Source organism: Pantherophis guttatus, chromosome 1 (assembly GCF_059756535.1).
Source record: "Pantherophis guttatus breed Tessera chromosome 1, ASM5975653v1, whole genome shotgun sequence".
In the NCBI taxonomy this organism is placed as follows: domain Eukaryota; kingdom Metazoa; phylum Chordata; class Lepidosauria; order Squamata; family Colubridae; genus Pantherophis; species Pantherophis guttatus.
In genome coordinates, this window is record NC_142063.1 from 148,060,536 (window position 1) to 148,081,949 (window position 21,414).

General features: G+C 42.0%; 1 protein-coding gene across 2 annotated transcripts in view; it reads right to left on the reverse strand.

The window, feature by feature from the left end:
• Positions 1-19,905, reverse strand: part of IFIH1 (interferon induced with helicase C domain 1) — a 34,448-nt gene extending 14,543 nt beyond the window's left edge. Inside the window, exons 1-8 of one of the 2 annotated variants that reach the window (XM_034426313.3) lie at positions 19,712-19,905; positions 17,602-18,370; positions 14,316-14,472; positions 12,409-12,570; positions 8,289-8,372; positions 4,904-5,127; positions 2,954-3,164; positions 2-219 (exon numbers count right to left, since the gene is read on the reverse strand). In XM_034426313.3, the coding sequence (XP_034282204.2) occupies positions 2-219; positions 2,954-3,164; positions 4,904-5,127; positions 8,289-8,372; positions 12,409-12,570; positions 14,316-14,472; positions 17,602-18,060 (1,515 nt within the window). In that variant the 5' untranslated portion in view covers positions 18,061-18,370; positions 19,712-19,905. Of the gene's footprint in view, position 1; positions 220-2,953; positions 3,165-4,903; positions 5,128-8,288; positions 8,373-12,408; positions 12,571-14,315; positions 14,473-17,601; positions 18,371-19,711 lie in introns of those variants that run through there. The other variant, XM_087881972.1, reaches the window with a different exon arrangement.
• Between the last annotated feature and the right edge of the window lie 1,509 nt (positions 19,906-21,414).

Consider the following 21,414-nt stretch of genomic DNA (forward strand, 5'->3'; position numbering starts at 1 on the left):
CTGTTAGAATATGTTCCTCTGCTTTTGAGTGATTCGTTGCACCTCCCACTCCAGGTGAGGCTGTCAACCCCAGAATCTGAGGCTGAGCCACCAGTTGTTTTCCTTCTTTCTTTCGCTTCTCATTTTCCCTTTTTTCTTTTAAGTAGTAACGCATGATATTGTTATAGACAGCTTCTTTCTGGGTATGATGGCATTCGTCAATGATCATCAAAGAGAACACTAGAAGACACATTGTGCAAATTGGTTAGAGTCCTTCTGCTCATATGCAGTGTAGTAAAACCAACTACTTCGCTTTTGATCAGACTGTTTCTTGTGGATTCCTTGGTGCTCATTGAATGTGGTTGTTTGCTTGCAGGCATCTCATTGCCCGACTAGGTAACATCATCAGTGCTAGTGGGCGTGTGGTTTGCTTCTTGTTTAAATAGAGTAGCTTGACCTGCCAGTGTTGGTGGAGGAGTGTAGTTTTCTTGGTAGTTCCTTAATTAGGGTGTTGTTTTCTGCTTCTTTGTCTCCTTAGAAGTTACTTGAATTGGGTATTGTTATACCCTAATACCCTAAAGCCTAGTGAAGGAACTTCTCAGGAGACAATCAATCAAACAGAAAACAATATTCTAATCAAGGAACTACCAAGAAAACCACACCTCCACCAATACTAGCAGACCACTGTATACAAACAGGGAGCAAACCCCACACTCATTAGTACTGATGATGTTATCTAGTTAGGTAATAATGAAACATCTGCAAGCAAACAGCTAAGCTCAGGGAGCACCAAGGAGTCCACAGTTCAAATCTGAGCTATGGGTATTTTCTTCTATTCGTAACATCGGTTTCTTGCTTGCTTTGGAGTTATTTTACACTGTGTATTCAAAAGGCGGGATATACATCTAAATATACAGACAGATAATGGCTTGATGTTATTTCTATATCAGAACTAAACACACAGAGCTCATGGGCAAGCTAGTATTACATCTCAAAGTCTATGTCAGGGGTGTCAAACTGGCGGCCCATGGGCCAGATGGGACACGCACAGGCCATGCCCACCCCAACTTTGCAAAGGGCAAAAATGTCATGTGACGGTGACATAATGCTGCGAGTTTGACACTCATGATCTATGTGGTCTCTGCTTATTTACAGATCCTTTGCACATTTAGGACATGAAGTACGTAGAACTACAAAGGTCTGTAAATGTGTTTGGCCGGACTCTTAGAAGTCCTACAACTAGAATATCTTCTTTATAAGGGAAAGGGGATGGGGTGTGTGTGGAGGGGGAATTATACTGAAATCTAACAATCTGGGACATTTTTCCTCTATCCAATTAGGGCTATTGACTTGAACAATTACTTATGATATAAAAATATTTGACAGTATCATCAGAAAAGCCATTTTAATCAGCAAAAACATAAGTCATCTGGAAGTTAGGTTAAGATTCCTCAATTGTGTTTTTGTTTAACTAGCAATTCTTTTGGCTGAAGGAAGATGGAGAGAACAGCAAGTGGCTAATTCTCATCAGGAAGAAAAAAAAACTTTTTTTTTTAAAAAAAAAGTAGCTGAATCTGCAACTATTATTTCCCAGAGCAGCATGGCTTTAGACAAGGCAAGGCAAGGAATTTCTGGAAAGTTCTTTTGCTATAGTGTTTATCCATATGTACATAAATGAGAGACTAAGTCTTCCATACCATGCCAAATTCTCAGTATATAATACTTATCCATGAATCCTCTCATGTAGAGCTTTAAGAAGTTTGACAAATAGTCCTCATTCAGCAAGACTTTGTAGTTATGGAGTACAGTGATGGAGTAACTCTGTGAGCAGTGTTCGCAGTTAAAGAGTTGTATGACAGCAAGATGGGTAGCATATAAATGTAATAAATAAATAAATAAATAAAACCTTTGCAGGTCTATAAAGCAAAGAAGAGCTGAAGTAAGATTATAAACACAGTTATGGTTTCATTTAGTGACTATTTCACTTAATGACTGGGTTTCCAGTTCCAATTGTGGTTGCTAAACAAGGACTATCTGTACTTCCATGGTAGACTGCAGAATCTGTAGCCTAGAAGATGTGGCTGGAATGAAACCTTGTATCATTCTCAATCATTTACCATGCTACAGAATCATGGATTTCCAATCTCCGGCTGAGAAATCAATGCCTTTAATTTTTGTACAACTAAAAATTGTGTTCAAAGTAAAATGAAATATTCATTCTGAATATACTTCCCAAAGTGTCACTGCCTGGAATACACTTTAGTCTCTTATGACCACGCTAAGGCTGCCTGAAGTATTTTCCTCCTCTCTCAACGGTTTGCACTACATAGGAACAAACAGCCACAAATGGAGGGGAAACTTTCAGAAGGATCCCTAATTTAGGCTATAAACATTTTCTAGACGGATGCCCAAGTTTGGCAGTCCTTCACAAATAAGAGGGTTTATAATGGGTGCATTACTTGGAACCAGTGGTGGGTTTCAAAATTTTTTACTACCGGTTCTGTGGGTGTGGCTTGGTGGGTGTGGCATGGCTTGGTGGGTGTGGCAGGGGAAGGAAACTGTAAAATCTCCATTCCCACCCCACTCCAGGGGAAGGATACTGCAAAATCCCCATTTCCTCCCGATCAGCTGGGATTTGGGAGGCAGAAAATAGATGGGGGCAGGGCCAGTCAGAATTTTTACTACCGGTTCTCTGAACTATTCAAAATTTCCACTACCAGTTCTCCAGAACTGGTCAGAACCTGCTGAAACCCACCTCTGCTTGGAACCTGACACAGATAGAACCAAATGTGCTTTTGAAGCATACAGGTTGGGTTACTTGTCACCTAGGACCATAGTATTTTTGGTATTATTTTCAATCTCCATGAGCTGCAATAATTATTTTTAAGAGGTTCTGTAGACTGACTGACTGCAGTTTCCCTACTCCTGCTGCAATACATTTGGTGTTCAGATCCACACAGTTATCTATACATGCCTGATAACTGGACTCCTTCTTCATCATCTTCATACACTTTCTCCAATGCATTCTCCAGGATCTTAGCTGTACAAATAATCACATCATACTCTCTAATTAGTTCAGGGAATGAAAATTTCAGTTGAGACGCCCCACTCAGTCCTATTGTTCGGTACGAATGCTTCAAATAGGGACCAAATTCATTCTCTAAATGCTGTTCCACCAATGGCACCTGTTTTCCAGATAGATAGATAGATGAGAGAGAGAGAGAAGGATATAATTAAACAGATGTTCATGATAGTGGGCTTAGACCAGGGATGTCAAACTGGTGCCCCGCATGCCCACTCTGGCTCTGCCAAGGCAAAGAACTGTGGCAATATACATCTCACGTGATGTGTCAATCGAGTTTGACACCCATGGTTTAGACCAACATTTCTCCAGCAAACATGGCCTTTGATTAGAGGACCTGAAATCCAATTATCCAGAAGAAGCCACTATGGTAAAGGCTGCTTACATAAAGTTCTTTGGTTATTGTACTTATGCCTCCTGGTAGATCAACAGATGGAAACTATGGCCAGAGATACCTTTGCCCAGTTCTGGCTTGGTGCACCAATTGTGGCCTTACCTGGGACTTGAGGACTTTACTCCAGTGGCTCACACCCTTGTATCATTACGTTGCTTAGATTACTGCAACATACTCTATGTGAGGCTACCTTTACCATATAGCTTGGAGACTTCCACAGGTGCCAAATACAGCCACCTAGTGCTCACCAGCAATAGTTGGTGGGATCATATGACGGGGAGGGATCCTACACTGACTCCTTATTAGCTTCCAGATCCAATTCAAAGTGCCTTTTTTAATTTAAAAGACCTGTAGGCTTAAGTTACTTGCAGCACTGCCTTTCTCCATGGGAGAATCTGATGGTGCTGGGAAAAGCACCATGTTGGGAAGGTCAACGGTTGCAAAGCATTTTTTTTTCAACTGTAGGGCTAACCCTCTGGGTTGGGCCTCCCTTTGGGCATTACTTTAGCTCTGATGTTTTTCATTTTCAAGGAGAAGAGAAAGACAGGACTCTTCTGGAGAGCGTTTGGAGTATGATCTCATTTCATTATTGTTAGTGGGAATTGGTCTTTTTGCTTATGTGTCTTGTGTTTTACTTTGTCATCTGCTGCCGATAATTTGTTCAGAATGCAATAAAGAATGAGAAAGAAATTTGGTAAATAAATACATATCCAATAATTAAGCCTAGTAACAGGACATCAACACAAGTAGAAAAAAGTTCATGCAACCAGAACTCCTGCATTTTTTCCAGATCCACCAAAGAGTTCTAGTTATACTTAAGCAAAGAAAGGCAGAATGTCCTTCATTCCTTTGAAGAAAGGCCAGCATCCTTCATTTATGCCAGGGGTGTCAAACTGGCAGCCCCTCAGGCTGGATGCGTCACGTGCAGGCCACATCCACCCCAGCTCCACACAGGCAAAAAAACATCGTGATACGTCACGTGACACGATTGAGTTTGACACCTGTGATTTATGCACTTGATTTCACTTAAGACCTCATTAGGATTACAAAAGCAAGCGATAGTGGCTTAGCTGTTGACACTGAAGTTGAGTCTGGAAAATACACAAAGAGAAGATGGCTGGGGACTCCTCAGATCAGTATAGAATTTGGAGAATTTCAGAATTGGCAATTATTTTATAATTCAATGAATCACAGAAATGATTTTGATCTTTGTAAAATGTTGTAAGACTCTGCTCAGAGTCTTCTGGAGTGGGCAGCCATGATACATTTGATTATATAAACAAAGTCCAGGTAGGTCATATTGCTCATGGGAGATGAAAGTCTAGTGGTAAAATTTTTATATTTTGGGACTTCACCATTCATTCTGCTAACCAGAGCCCTGAACTCCCATCTTGATGTCACTGTGGACAATACTAACTGCTGTTACCATTTATCACCGGATGGTTTACCTTGTTGACAAGAACTATAACCTTTCCACATTCTTTTGCTTTTCTTTTTTTATCTAAGTGGTCTTTGGCAATGTAAACAGCAACTCGAGTCTTGCCAGTGCCTGTGGGAAGGCATATAACAATATTTTTCCCTTCCAAAGCTGGTTTGGCCACTTCCATCTGATAGTCTCTCAGGCTCAGCTCTTTTTCAGAGGAAGGTCTTTGGTCTCTACTTTCAACATGATCTGCAGATGAAAAGAAAGTACAAATCATTGATAATGAAAAAAAGAAAAGAAATTATCACGATTTCTCCTAGTAAGTCCTCCAACATTGGAGGTTTTGAAGAAGAGATTGGACAACTATTTGTCTGAAATTGTATAGGGCCGTGATGGCTAATCTTTTTGCCATCACGTGCCAAAAGCGTGGTGGGGGGTCACACGCACACATGCCCACATCCATAATTCTATGTGCCCCGCCCCCATGCTCCCCCTGCTTTTGGCATGCGATGGCACGGTGGGCCCAGTAGGCCCATTTTTTGCTCTCCCCAGGCTCCAGAGCCTTTCTAGGAGCCTGGGGAGGGCGAAAACGGCCTACCCCCCCCGAGAGGCCCTCCGGAGGCCAGAAACAGCGTGTTTCCTGACTTCTGGTGGACCCGAAAATCAGCTGGCCAGTGCATGCATGCGTGCCGGAGCTGAGCTCGCGTGCCCACCGATATGGCTCCACATGCCACCTGTGGCACCCGTGCAATAGGTTCGCTATCACAGGTATAGGGTTTCCTGCCTAAGCAGGGGGCTGGACTAGAAGACTTCCAAGGTCCCTTCCAGCTCTGTTAATCTGTTTATTTTAAAATCTATAATGATGGTTTAAAAACTTTAAAACCTATATGTCAGGGTTCCAACTAACAACACCCCCCCCAAATGAAAGGACTCCGAGGCCTGAGATTTCCTCAAAGAACATTTTATTAGTGCATGTCATATTGGCACAATGCTGGTGAAAACCGGCTTTGAAGTCCCACAGGTTTTCCCTTTAATTAAAAGTAAAAGTTGGTCACTTCCCCCAAGGCATCAGTTACATAGTCTAATCAGCATACAGTCCAGATGATGGATGACCCCAGTCTCCACCTCCCAACCACCCGCACACATGACCTTGGTTCCCAGGGGAAAGAATGTTGTTTTGGTTATAGCACCCCAGCTATCTCTACAGCCCCCCTCCCTATCCCTCATCTCCAGTCTGTGTCAGCACTGAAGCTTTGAAGAAAAGAACCCCCTCCCCCCAGTAGAATAGAAAGATGGCCAGCTTCAGGGTTGACACTATAATTATGGTTTAAAACATATGTGTAAAATATTATCATATTCTAAACATAGACAGAATAAAGGAAATAGACTGGAATGAGAGAAAAATTAACAGAAAAATATCTGATATTTAAAAATATTATTTCTGGTAAAATTGTCAATGTAGGCCAATCATCAGGAAAATCGCCATAAAGATATTTATCGATAGGATAAGGAACGGTCATACCTTTTTGTACAGCTAATTCCATTAAAAGCTAACTAAGCTAACAGAACTTACTGAAGCTTGCATAATACTTCCTAATGGACATCTAACTAGAGCTGTTTGCTTTATTTGAACTACAGAAAATTATCATCCAAGAAATCTTTTCGGCAGTTATATAACCACCACTTCTGTTGGAAAAAAATAGTCCAATTTGTGGCCCAGTCTCAATGTTAGGAATGTGACTGTGATTACTTTGTTCCTTTCTTCCCAAACATCCTGATATCCTTTCTGGCTATTAGAAAGCCATGGTGCCATGGTGGTTAGAATGCAGTATTGCAGGCTAATTCCATCAACTGCCAGCAGTTTGATTCTCACAGGCTCAAGGTTGACCCATTCTTCCATCCTTCTGAGGTCGGTAAAATGAGGAGCCAGATTGTTGGGGGCAATATGCTGACTCTTTAATTTGCTTAGAAAGGGCTGTAAAGCACTGTGAAGTGGTATATAGTGCTACTGTTATTGCTATTCTCTCACAGAGATGTGTTAAATTGAAAATTATCAGCACCGACTGTGGAATCAATGAACCTGAATTGGTGCAGACCAATGATACTATGATTTCTGTTAAGATCAAGCCAACTTCTCATGTAGCCACACAAGATAATTTCATATTATTTATCATACTAATTCTGTCCGTTCCACAATTAATTTCCCTCATCTTTTCGATAGCGTCTAGTATAGACAAAGAAACTGACTGTATAACACTGGATATCTATTTGCAGTAGATCCAGATATAGGGGTACAGATAGTGCTCAACTTATGACCACAACGGAGCCCAAAGTTTCTGTTGTTAAGTGAGACATTTGTTAAGTGAGTTTTACCCCATTTTACAACCTTTCTTGCCACAGTTGTTAAGTGAATCACGGCAGTTGTTAAGTTAGCATAGTTATTAAGTGAATCTGGCTTCCCCATTGACTGCTTATCAAGAGGTCACGGAAGCTGATCACAAGACCCCAGGACACTGCAACAGTCATAAATATGAACTAGTTGCAAAGCATCTGAATTTTGATCAAATCATCATGGGGATACTGCAAACGTCGTAAATCTGAGAAAGGGTCATAAGCAGTGGTGGAATTCAAATAATTTAACAACCGGTTCTCTGCCTTAATGGATTTCTTCCAACAACCAGTTCACCAAACTGCTCAGAAAGTTAACAACCAGTTCTCCCGAAGTGGTGCGAACTGGCTGAATCCCAGTCATAAGTCACTTTTTTCAGTGCCGTTGTAACTTTGAACAGTCACTAAATGAACTATTATAAGTAGAGGACTATTTGTACCTCAGTCAAAAGAGTGACAGAGATGACAAAAACCCAGCAGGAGGAACTTTTATTTCTTCCTCTTGCTGGACCACTTTCCTTTTTTATATCTAACTTTAAAATTCCTATTTCTGTGAGCAGGTTCACATGGAACACGATCGGAAGGGTGCATGTGCATCATGGGATGGGACTGGGTGTCTTTGTGGGGAACATTGTGAATGGATTATCTAGCAAGCCTAAACCTAAACTCAACAAGGAAAAGTGATCAGCGAGAAAAGAAAAGTTACACACTGCAAAAAAAAAACCACATAGTGTTACCAACATGGATTATGGGAGAATTGAAGCACGCAGTTTTGCAGAAAGAATCTGTGAGCTACATGCAGAGATGGTTCAGACAACTTACACTTTATGTAATTGTTTTATTTTGCTCTTCCATTGTAGGCAGAGGAAGCAGTAACATAAATTAAAGAACATAGCAGCCCCCCCGATGCTGGTACCTTTTGGCCACGTATACAAAGCTTCTATCGCAAGAAAAAGTTGACTGAGCACATGCTTCTAATTTCATTTCATGCTTACCAGAGTACAAGGGGAAAAAAATCCTACCTGAATCATCACAGTAAAGGTTCATCTGTCCAAAGTTTGTACTCACATCACAGGCATCTGTTTCTTGCAAACTGACATCAGATTCTGGCAGGTTAAATATATAAGCACAAGAGTAAATGTCACGATGCACTGTTATTTCTGCCTCCGTTTAACATACGTTGCTGTTTGATGTAACCCCTCTCCTTAATCTTAATCTTATTAAACAAGTAGGTGTTTCTGTTAGTATAAGAGATGCAGAAGCTGCTACGAAACGTTTAAAGCACAGCTGAAAACTTACGAATGTTCAAAATGGGTTTTTTTTCTCCTGTTTATATTTTCTGTGAGTTTCACTAGTTCAGACACCTGGGAGACAAACCTGAATCATATTCAGGCATATGGATCTCTCATGAGGAATCAAATATGAGGAATCAAAGTCTAAAGCGAGTATATTTAAATATGCCTATGTTCATATCCATAGCACTAGCACTTAGACCTATATACCGCTTCATAGTGTTTTACAGCCATCTCAGAGAGGTTTACAGAGTCAGCATATTGCCCCCAACAACATGGGTCCTCATTTTACTGATCTGGGAAGGATGGAAGACTGAGTGAACCTTGATTGAACTCCTGGCTGTGGGCAGAGTCAGCCTGCAATATTACAGTCTAACCATTGGCCACCTGTATCCAACTCTCTCTGTCTTTGCCTCACTCTTTCTCTCTTTGTCCCTCCCCACCTCTGTTTTTCATAATTGTTTTTCCCTTACCTTCTCTTTTCTAGAGCTAAAAGAGAAAGACTGGTCCAAGATCATCACCTGGTTTTGTGACCTGATGCAGGACTATCACTCACAGTCTCCTGATTTTTAGCCTGATGCCTTAATCACTGCACCAAACTAGCTGTTTCTGATTTTCTATTAGGTAGTGCATAATTAGGCAGTGTAAAGAAACCTTTTGCTTGAGACTATAACATTAAATTTGCTTTATCTAGCCCACATTTAACACAAGATGCAGCGGGATTTATTGTGGCTAAAAACTAGATTATGCAGCAGAAGAAGCAGATCTTCCTAACAAGGATGGATAGAGTGCCACCTACTGATTCCCTAGGTAGTTGAATCAGGATGAAGACTATTCGAATGGAGAGGATCCTACTTTTAGGCAAAAGTATAAAACTGGGGTAAAAAAAATCTGATTTGCAAAGTTCAATTTTAGCAAATGGCCTTATAAGGATGGAATTCAGTCATCCCTTCCAACATGCAGGAGATATGAGAGAGAAAATAAAAATTAAAAAAATGATTCATTTAAAACAATGTCAATACCAGCAAAATACTGGCCTGGAAAGAACAATTCAATTCCTTACTTATAAAATTAAGTACTTATATAATCCCTTACTTTTTTTAGAAATAAGGACTGAATGCGCAGCTGGAGATGAGAACAACGTATTTAAATTAAGAACAGAGCGTCTTCTCTTTCTTATTTAAATAAGCTCTGAATCCATTTTTATACATTTCTTGGACAGACAGATGTAACTGAATGACAACAGCAACAGGAATGAGTCATGACTATGTTTCCAGTGGGGGGTGGGGAGGAAAGCAAAGTTGTCTTCTCTTTCAGCAAATGGAGGTGCTAGGAGCTGCTATGGGCAGAGAAAGTTCACACCAATTAATTCTAGCAGGGTGAAAATTGTACAATGATTAGAAAATGCATTTTCCTTGTAACTGTTGAAGAACTGATGAGGGAAATGGAGGGGAAACAAGGTTTTGGGGAAAAGAGAGAAAAAAAATTTAAAAGTTCCAACATGTAGCCAAGAATGTGCATGCTTTTTCTAGCTCTGCATCCTCCTTGTCCCTGAAACAGAGATTTTAAAAGCTATTGGTAATCAGGGAAGATCATATCAAGCCAGGCCGATAAGCATTCTGGCCAGCGTAGTGCAATTTCCTGGGAACTGATGCCCCTGTTTCAGGGGTGAAATGCTCCCGGTTCAGACCGGATTGACCGATCCGGTAGCAATTGTGGCAGGTGGTTCGGAGAACCGGTAGCGATGGCGGCACAAGGCTCTGCCCACCTGCCCGGGTGTCATTACTACCTGGTTAACACTGGGTTTTTTACCCTCTGTGCATGTGCAGAAGGTTTTGCGCATGTGGTCTGCACACACATGACATGCGCGGCGTGTGCACTTCCAAATCAGTAAGGAAGGTAAGTAGATTTCACCCCTGCCTTGTTTCCTTCCCTATACCTATATTTTCATACTGCAAGTAGCAAAGCACAATCAGAACTGGATCCTAACATAACACTCTTTATAAACAGCTGGAGTGCGGGGTGGAGGTAGAGAGAATACAACCCTATTTTTTGGTCCTCAAATAAAATGCATATGGCATGCATGTAAGATATTGTAGCCCAAGTAGTTGGAAGCACCTAGCTAACCTTGGTTGAATAGGGCAAGTTAAGCAGGGTTGGACCTAGTTAGTACTTGATGAGAGACCACTTGGATTAGAGAATCCCAGGGTTGTTGATTAGGCTAGGAAGCTGAAAAAAGCACCTCCAGAATTCTGAGTATGCTACTACAATGAATGTACTTTCTAGTTGTCTTTAGATCAGAGGTCCTAACTTTCATAGAATACAGGTAGTCCTTGACTTACAACAGTTCGTTAAGTGACTGTTTAAAGTTACAATGGCACTGAAAAAAGTGACAAAACCATTTTTCACACTTACAACCTTTGCAGAATTCCCATGATCATGTGATCAAAATTCAGATGCTTGGCTATTGGCTCATGTTTATGACAGTGTCCCAAGGTCATGTGATCACCTTTTGCGACCTTCTGACAAGCAAAGTCAATGGAGATGTCAGATTCATTTAACAAACGAGTTACTAACTAATCAGTTGCGGTGATTCACTTAACAACTGTGGCAAGCAAGGTTGCAAAATGGAGGAAAACTCACTCAACCAATGTCTCACTTAACAACAGAAGCTTTGGGCTTAATTGTGATCATAAGTCGAGGATTACCAGTATTATGAGCACTCTTGAGGTAAAACTAGTTATTGGTTGAGATAAAAACATTACAAAACTAACCACTATTTTTTCCTTATCATTAACAGGGTATGACTAATGTTGGTAAACAATACTTTTTATCTTACTGAAGAGTTTTGTGTGAAAGCATCCATTAAGCATGATGAAAGTCAATACAAATGAACTCATTTGTTGACTGGCATGAAAGGGGAGTAGGAATGAGGAATATGAATGAAACAAAATAGATACAGGTAGTCCTTTGACTTACAGCCATTCGTTTAGTGGCTGAAGTGTAGTACCGCTGAACAAAGGGCATTACGATCGGTCCCTGAAGTTACAACTCTTGCAATGCTTCAGCAGTCATGTGATCAAAATTCGGATGCTTAGCAGCTTCTCCCACTTATAACTCCAGGGCGTTTCAACTTCCCCCATGTGCCTATTTCTCTCTCCCCACCCTCTCCCCAATCTATGCCTCTTTGGCTGTCCTTCACTCGCTGGATCTGCTAGCCTTTCTACCCACAGCTGATTTTCATTGTCTTCTTTCTGCCACTGCTGACTATGTGTCCCCATCCTGGCCCTTCATGAAGTAGCTGCTGGCTGTGCCAATCTTCTTCTCAAGGCTGAGGTGGCCCCTTGTCCAAATTGCACGTGGCTTTGTCTAAACTGTGTGCAGCCTTCTCATGAGGTTTTGGAAGGCAGGTGCATGAAAAGACAGTCATAGCTGTTTCGTTGCAAAAGAAGGACACTTTTATTCTACACTTGGAGAGAAGAGGAAGAATACAAAGCTATCGTTAGTGCTGTCATGGTGAACATCATTTCTTCTTGAAAAGGTTAGGACCCAATGTCTTTAACTTAAGGGAGATTTGGCATTTAGTTAAACTGATTATATTAGAGGAGAGCAAACTTTTCAGATAGAAAACACCATGAAGTGATTTGACATAATACTGCGCATGCCATCCTCCCAAAATGTTAAATTGGAAGACAGCATTTGGGGGGGGGGGGGGCTTTTTTAATTAAAAATTCTTGGAGAACCCTGAATGCCATCTAGTGTATCATATATGTAATGGCATCCACCACTTACAATATTACTGATCTGTTATATAAATTATATGTAAAAATACTGGTAGCTGACAAATCACCTGAAATTGCAGGGAGGTCTTCAAATGATTGTTCTGATACATTCTTCTCCTCCTCCACAGCTTCTTGTAATTCAGTTCTTGGTTGCAGATTCTCCACAACTTCAGAACTTGGTGCATCATACATTTCATTTGTTGAATCAGAGTCTCCGTTTATATCTTGTTCTGTTCAACCAAAATAAAAAAGTTGCAACCCATAACTGAAGCTTATTCATTTAAATAACCATTCAATTAATGACCTATATGAAATTGATGGACTGCAGTTTTTAATATACAATTTGGGATGTATTCAGTGCTAAACTGAAAGAAATCTTGGGAGTTTTATGATCAGAACTTCCCATCTGTCACAGGCTGTCCTTATTCGTATATGTACCCAAATAACAGGTATGAAGGAATCTTAACTTAAGGGTTACAAAGCACAGTAGCAAGAATCAACTTTTAAAAGTAGAGAATTTTCAGAAGGCTTGAAGCTTTAAAGCAGGCCTGTCAAACTGTTAGCCCGCGGGCCGAATGAGTCACGCGCAGGCCACGCCCTTCCAGCTCCGCAAAGGCAAAAAATGTCATGATACGTCACAATATGTCACGTGATGTGATTGAGTTTGACACTTGTGCTTTAAAGTGTAGCTATAAAGATGAGGAGAAAAACAGAAATGAGACCACAGACCGTGACAACTCAGAGAAATGAAGTCCTACTGAAATAAGTTTGTAGCCAGTAAGGAATTCATCTACAAGTTGTCTATTTGAAAACAACTTTCATTGTTTTTAGTGTATCTTATTCCAGTGGTGAAATCCAAATTTTATTACTACCGGTTCTGTGGGCATGGCTTGGTGGGCGTGGCAGGGGAAGGATACTGCAAAATCTCCATTCCCACCCCACTCTGGGGCCAGCCAGAGGTGGCATTTGCTGGTTCTCTGAATTGCTCAAATTTTCCACTACCGGTTCTCCGAACTGCTCAAAATTTCCACTACTGGTTCTCCAGAACCTGTCAGAACCTGCTGGATTTCACCTGTCTTATTCCCAAGTAAATGTAGAAACAAAGAAAGTAAATAATAATCTCCCAACACAATATTATCAGTCTCTACTATGTATAGAAGTACAGGTAGCCTTCGACTTACAATCATAATTGGGATTGGAACTCCAGTTGCTAAGCAAGGCTGTCATTAAGCAAGCCATGCCCAACTTTACTACTTCTTCTGCTGCAATCATTAAGTGAATCATACGGTCGTTAAAATGAATTCTGCAGTCATTAAGCCAATCCAGCTTCCCCCTGTTGGAAGCTGACTGGGAAGATCAAATAATCTTTTAACACTGGGATGCTGCAACTGTCATAAAATACATGTTGGTTGCCAAGCGTCCAAACGTTCATCATATGATCCCAGGGACTCTATGACAGTAATTGCAAGCATTAATCATAGGTCACTGTTTTCTAAGGCTATCGTCACTTCAAATGGTCACTAAACAAATGGTTGTAAGTTGAGGAGTATCTGTAAGCATAGGTCAGAAGCAATTCAGTTATATTTGAAAAATATAGGTTATGCTCGTAAGTTTATGTAACCTTTGCAAAATGACTTCTTTTCTTGCTATAGTTTGTTTAATGAGTATGCTATTTTCTGGGATGACTAGTAGCTAACTCTGAATCACAGTAGAAATAAAAAAGCGTTTGCTCTGGTCATTCTTGTTTACTTACAAAATGGCCGTCCGCATCTTACAAATTTTGCAAGGGGTCTGTAAACTCACGGGTCCAACTGCACCTCTGCCTTCTCACCACAATCCCGAACTCTTCCTTATAAACAGCAGCCCTGTGGAGCGAACCTCCCTAATGCGACAAGCATCGAAGGCAACACCACCAACACACAAACATTTATCAAAACGTGAACATGCGCCGAAACTCATGAAATTATATTATTACCGTTTGGGTGCCCACTTATGTAAGCAGCCATGTTTGCATGGCCCGCTTCATCCAGGGCTTTTAGAAAGGGTGACAGCCATTCTTTCTTCTGTACTATCCTAAAAAGCATTTCTCTCACTGCCGATTTATTCCCCTGTTTATTCTTTTCGACGATCACCTGTTTAGGAAAAACAAAGAAGCAAAAAAACATTTTTGGTAAAACGCTTCACAATGCTTATCAGCGCCTGTTCTTATTGTCAAATACGGGTAGTCTGTGATTTACGTCTACAACTGGGAGCGGAATGTCTGTCACTAAGCGGGGGGGGGGACATGGAACTGTGCCTGATTTTATGACCGTTTTGCCACATCGTCAAGTGAATCCTGTGTTTGTTAAGTGAATCACAGGATCGTTACTGAATCCTGCTTCCCCATTAACTTTTCTTGTTGGAAGCTGGCTGGGGAGGTCGTAAATGCAAATTACATGACCCTGGGATGCTGCAACCACTGTAAATACATGCTGGTTGACAAGGATCCGAATTCGGATCATATGACCGTGTGGATGCTGCAATAGTTGTTAAGTTACTTTATCCAGCACCATTTCACTTTGAACTGCTACTAAATGAGCGGTAAAGGTGATCAACAATATTAAGTATCTGGGGGTGCAGAAAACTAACAATCTGACTTGGTATCTTCATACATTATCTTTAGTAAAGTATGCAAACCAGCATCTGCATTTCCTGCTCGGATGAGGAGAGCACATCTTTCTCCTTCTGTCCTGGCCTCTTTTTACAGAGCCAAAATTGAGAGTGTTTTAACAAACTGCATCACTGTTTGGTTTTGTGGCGGCAGTGCCTCAGAAAGTCCATTCAGAAAGTGGTAACAGCAGCTGAGATGATTATAGGAAGCTCGGTTCCTGTCATTCAGGATACTGCTTATAAGCGCTATGGGTTTATAGCTCAAAGCGTTGTTAGAGACCCCACACACCCACTTCATGGTCTGTTTCTGTTGCTCCCCTCTAGGAGGAGGTTTAAGTATTTATAGCAGGACTACACGATTCTGTAACAGCTTTGTTCCTTATGCCAGAGGTGTCAAACTCAATTTTATTGAGGGCCGCATCAGAGTTGTATTTGACCTCGGTGGGCCAGGGTGGGCATGGCCAGCCCAACATCACTCGTCGAGGCTGAGTTTTCAGCCACGATGGCCTCCTGCAACGCTCTGCTAACTAAAACGCGGTCGTGCTAACGTTTTCGGTCATGACGGCCTCCTGCAGCCCTCTGCCAACAGAGCTCGGGGAATCTGAGTGGGCTAAGCAGCCTCCCAACCTCCATTTTCGCTGGCAGAAGCACTGTGGGTCGGTTCTTTGCTGTTTCCAGGGTGGCCCTGTGGGCCAGATCTAAGCACTCCATGGGCCAGATCCAGCCCGTGGGCCTTGAATTTGACATCCCTGCCCTATGCCATCCATCTGGTAAACTCGCAAGATTCATTTTTCTCGCCATGTACATGCATACATCCAAACTAGACTGGGTTGTTTCTCCGTGTCATATAGTTTATGTGGGTATATGCATAATTTTATATTTATTTATTTATTTTGTCATGTTTATGTAGTGTATATTAGAGGTGGAGACCCTTTGAGAGCTGTATGCAATGTATGTCTAAGTTCTAAGTAGTGCTTGTTTAGCCTTCACAATTGGGACCAGCGATTGAGTCATTAAATAAAGTGGTCACTGCGATCTTGCTTCACCTATCCTTTGCTTTATAGACCTTCAAAGGTTGTAAATGCCAGGATTTGTCACAAAGTTGCTTTCTCATCATCACTGTCAGCTGTGAATAGTTGCTAAACCAGGCCATTGCTAAACAAGAGCTAACCCTTTATATGCTACTCCCTATGTTTTCAAAGAGTCATACAATTCAATTTCCAGCTCTCTTCTGAGCAGCATTTGTCAACTCAAGCTCTGCTAGGTGAATTAAAAAAAGAAGAAGCAAAGTCTGAGAATATTCAAGGCAGACTCCTCGCCATAGTGGCAGCCTGGTTTTGAAATTCTTCTTTCTTTTTGATTTCTCTCATTGTTGCTTCAAGGAACTGCTGAGCTAGAACTCTCGGGTTCCAAAATCCAAGAAACACATGGTGAGTTTCTTCTAAGCAGTGTCCTTTATGGTTACACACCTATAGACAGAAGTCTTGCATAACTAAAGCAAACTACTCCCATCAATAAAGATATACTCTGAGAACTTCTAAGGAGGAGCAGTCTAGACCAGGGGTGTCAAAGTGGATTTCTTCAAGGTCTGGATTAGCACTGTAGTTCTCTGCGGGCTGCAGGGGGGGAGGCGCGGGGGACGGGACGGGACGGACGCCTTCTGCAGCACTCTGCCAGACAAAAACGGGCTGCGTGGAAGCCTCACAGAGGCACCGTAAGGCCTGTTTTGGCTGGCAAAGGCACCGTAGGCAGATCCTTTTGATATTTCCAGGCTGGCCCAGTGTGCCAGATTTAAGCACTCCGTGGTCTAGACTCTCTTCCTCCAAATCAAACTCTAAACTTTGCTGTCTCTTATTTCTCTGGAATGCAAGATCCATTTGGCCAAAAATATGTGTCTACTCCAAAATTGATTTTGTAAAGTAATAAACTGGGTTAACAAAATCACAAATGAGAAGGTGATAAGCTGCCTGGGAAAGCAAAGGGAAATAATCAAAGCCATTAAAAAGCGAAAGTTAGAGTATTTTGGACATGTGATGTGACACCCAGAAAAATACAGCATCCTTCACTTAATCCTCCAGGAAAAAAATTGAAGGCAAACGAGGCCCAGGCAGAAGAAGACCATCATGGCTTCCAAACCTAAGGGACTGGTTTGGACAAAACTCAGCAGCACTTTTTCATAGGGCTGTTGACAAAAAATAGGATTGCCAACATGATCGCCAACGTCCAATGATGGACATGGCACAAGAAGAAGAAGGTGGTAATAATCCACAAATCCGATTTTACATTTAGGATGGGTTTGACCTTCCATACAGTTTTTTCCCCCTCAATCTCAACAATTGTAAGGTGTGTGAACTTAACTCTGGGGGGGGGGGGAATTCAGAGAGTTCAAAGCCCACACATTTTAAAGTTGTGTGATTTGAGAGCTGAGATTCAGAAATCCAGGTCTAGTATAAGGAACTCTGGGATTCATCCCAAATATTTCCAGAGCCCTCTTCTTTCCTGCTCTCTCTCTCTCGCCCTATTTCGCTGCCACCCCCCCCTGCCCCCACCTCATTTTGGGGAAAGGACCCAGCTTGGCTCCCTCCTGTTGCCGTTACTTTGTTCCAGCTTACCCGCTCCATGTCTTCCACATCCAAGAGCCCATTTTCAAAACACTTCATAGCCACCTGAGTGGCCTGCAGCGTGTCGGTGAGGCGATCGAAGAAGAGGTTCACCAGAGCCTTGCCCAGGTCGCCGGCCGCTTCCAAAGAGGGCGAGGGCAGTTCGTTCAGGCTGGGATCCAGGTAATTGCCAGCGTCGTAGCCTCCCTGCACCAGCGCCTGGCAGAATTCCTGGCACAAGCCCGGCGAGTCGCCCGCCTCTTTCTCCACCACGGAGAGCAGCTTCTCCGCGGCTTCCATGTCCCCCTTTTCTCCAGCCACGGCGCGGAGCTGGCGTTTTCGGTCGAGGCTGAGGGACGGCATCAAATCCAGCACTCGATTCACTTGGACGCTGCTCTTGATCCTGGTCCTAAAGCAAGAGATCAAGTAGAGGATGGACTCGTCCCGGGATGGGCTGGCGGCCGCTTCCATGCTGCTGCTGCTGCTGCTGTAGCCGCCGGGAAAGGGAGCGATTGTGCGCGCGCGTGGAAAGCAATCCTGAGCCCGGCTTCCCAAATTTAATAAGTTCGGCCGCCGGGAAACACAGCAGGCTGTTTGGATCCCGATCCTGTCGCTTGGCCGGGCGAAAGTCAATCAGCTGGGCGATTCTCCAGGGCTGCACTTTCGGTTTCTATTCTCAGTTGGAGTTTAGTTTCCAGACGACCGTTTCCCTTTGCTCTGAAGGGGGCGTGGTTACAGTTTTTTTCTAGTTTCGCCCGCCGCGGAGGACGTTCCCTCTTTCCTGCTCATAATCATAATCATCATAAGTTTATTTGTCATAAGCATATATAAGATAACAGGTAAAAGTATAAACATAATTTGAAAAACATGAAAAGAGTAAGTAAAAAGGAATATTAGGACAGGGACGGGTAGGCACGCTGGTGCACTTCTGCACGCCCCTTACAGACCTCTTAGGAATGGGGTGAGGTCAACAGTAGACAAAAACTAAGGCGGTCTCGTTAATAATTTCTCCCAATATTGCCTCCATCAGATGTTTTAGTCTTACCTTTCCTGGAATCCACAACCAAGAATTTCTAGTTCAATTCTCTTGGAGGCTAGAGGTGTGGGAAACTGCTCAATAAATTTGATTTGTAAGTCGAGTCTCAGAACGACGTTTAATACTGAGTCCGAAAGGAGAAGGGCGGTATAGAAATTTGAATAATAAATAAATAAATAAATAAATAAATAAATACATACATACATACATACATACATGCATACATACATACATACATACATACTGAAGTCATGGGCGAGGCAACCGCCCTCCTATCATGTTTGACATTTGATTACTTTAGGAAGTTTATTGCAATTGTGTTTTCTTGTTTTTTTTAAAAAAATACTCTTTATATCTTTTATATTCTACTGGAGAGGGTTTTGTAAGCCACTCAGAATCTTCGTTGGTTACAGCAGCATACAAACCCAAATATCTTCGGGTACTGCCTACAGTGGTAAGTACACATCCCAATTTGTCAATAGGAATTACTGTATCCAAGAAATTGCAGCTGTGCAGATATTGAGGTAGTTTTATGACAGCAATACAACTTCCAGTGGATTCCTAGGAATGTAGGTTAAGTTTCTTTTCTCTGGTGTAGTCTGATGTATACAGACTGGCTTCCTCGATTCATAGTTTCATTTCGTGTCCTCCCTCCCCTCCCCACACTTTTTTTAAGCCAAGGAAATCAATAGCAATCTTTGTGAGAAAGGCATCTTTAAAAATAGGGAATGTATTTAGGAAGAGGTCATGAAATACTCAAGAAAATATTCTAGATTTCCAGGTGGTTTAGATTTTGATATAATTTTTCTTATTAGTGAAATATAAACAACTATGCTACCACTGCCATTACCACCAACAAAATAAAATAGTGGCTATATGATATTTAAAAACCCAATAGTTAATAAAATAAAGGAAATGGAATAAGAAATAGAACTAAGAAAAAAAAGGGATAGTGTTCTGTCCCCTCCCAAGAGTGGCCTTGCAGAAGCTCAAATAGCCCGGTAGTAACAAACACAGGCTAGAGAGATTGAAGCTGGCCCTTTAATAAACAGTTCTCTTTCAAAAGTGTATCAGTTCAGTAGTTACCGGGCAATGTTCCAGAGGTCTTGGCAGACGGCCAGCAGGCTAATACAGGAATGCAGACTCCTTTTCAAAACACAAAACTAGCAGTTCTAAACTCCACTACATCCCAAATCGCCAACAAATTGTTCACCACGCCTTTCCAGCCCAGCCTTTTATACTTTGTAGTGTGGCCCTACGTCTCCTGACCACACCTCTTGGGACGTGGCAATAGCTGTTCTCTATGACGTCTCTCCTACGTCTCTCTCTTGCATCCAATAGGGGCTCCCTCTCGTTACCGGACTGTTTCCTCAATTTGGCTGAGGTCCAGAGGCACGTCAGCAACTGTCAGTTCTTGCTGACTCACCAGTGAAGGCGGTCCCTCCTGCACATAGATCATGCCAGCTTCCTCCATATCATCTTCTGACTCAGCATGAGAAGATAAATCAGCCTCCAGGGCCGGAATCACAACAGATAGATAAAACAATTTACAGCAAGGAGTCAAACTCAATTTCATTGAGGGTCGCATCAGGGTTGTGTTTGACCTGGGGGGTGGAGGGCTGGGGGTCGTGGCCATGGTGGGCGTGACACAGGACTCGTGTCGGGGGCACCTGTGCTAAGGCAGGACTTCTGAGATTCTCTCTTACTCTCATAATCTTCCTTCCTTGTCTTTTTCCTTCCTTGCTCTTTCCATCTTTTTCTTTCTTTCCTCTTTCCCTTTCTCCTTTCCTGTGCCTTCTTGCATGCTCAAATGCAAAAGGGGAAATATCTCTCCTTTTGTTTGTTTGGATAGCCCTCTGCCAGCAAAAATAGAGCTGAGGGGCATGTGCTGGCAAAGGCACCGCGGGCTGGTCCTTTGCTGTTTCCAGGTCAGTCCTGTAGGCCAGATCTAACCACCATGCGGGCTGGATATGGCCCGCTGATTTGGAGTTTGACAACTCTGATCTACAGTATATCTAGAGACTGTATCAGATATAATGCCCAGAATGATTGACATTTCTGCAGTATGCAAATTTCATAATTTATTATATGTCTTCAGCACATTCTTCTTGTGTAGTGAGTCTGCCATTATCAGTGCTCTGGCTGCTTGCTTCTCAGGGAAAGTTGGTATGGGATAAAGTAGAAAACAATTATATTACCTCCACTATTCAGGGTTTGTTCAGAGGTAGAACAGCCACTATATCTTATATTTGTTGCACCCAGAAAAAAATTAAAATTATCCCTTAAAATAATAAACAATGAAAAAGAAATGGAGGAAGGGGAAATATGCCTCCAACACTCTGGTGGACATTAACCATATTCAGATAGTCCTTGAGTTACGATCATTCAGTAATTGTTTCAAGTTATAGCAGCACTGAACAAAAGGTACTTATGTCGGTCCCCTAAGTTACGGCCATTTCAGTACATGGCCATAAATTCAAGGAATGAGGAATGATACAGAAACCAGTTTCAGAAAAGGCAGTGGAGACTGGGTAACACAATTTTAATAATGGTGAGACTTAAAGGTCTTCGTTTTGTGGAATACAACAAAATCTTTGATTGTATGATGCAAACTAGCTAATCGGTTGCAAGTACTGATTTTTTTAAAGGAACTTTACATTGAACAACAACAAGGAAGTCCTTACTGCAATAACCAAAAGTGGAGAAACAGTGGTTCATAACAGAAGGTAGAAAAAGCTAGAAACTAGGCAAGGATCTACGTCATCCCAGTATTTGTTTCGCTTTCAAAA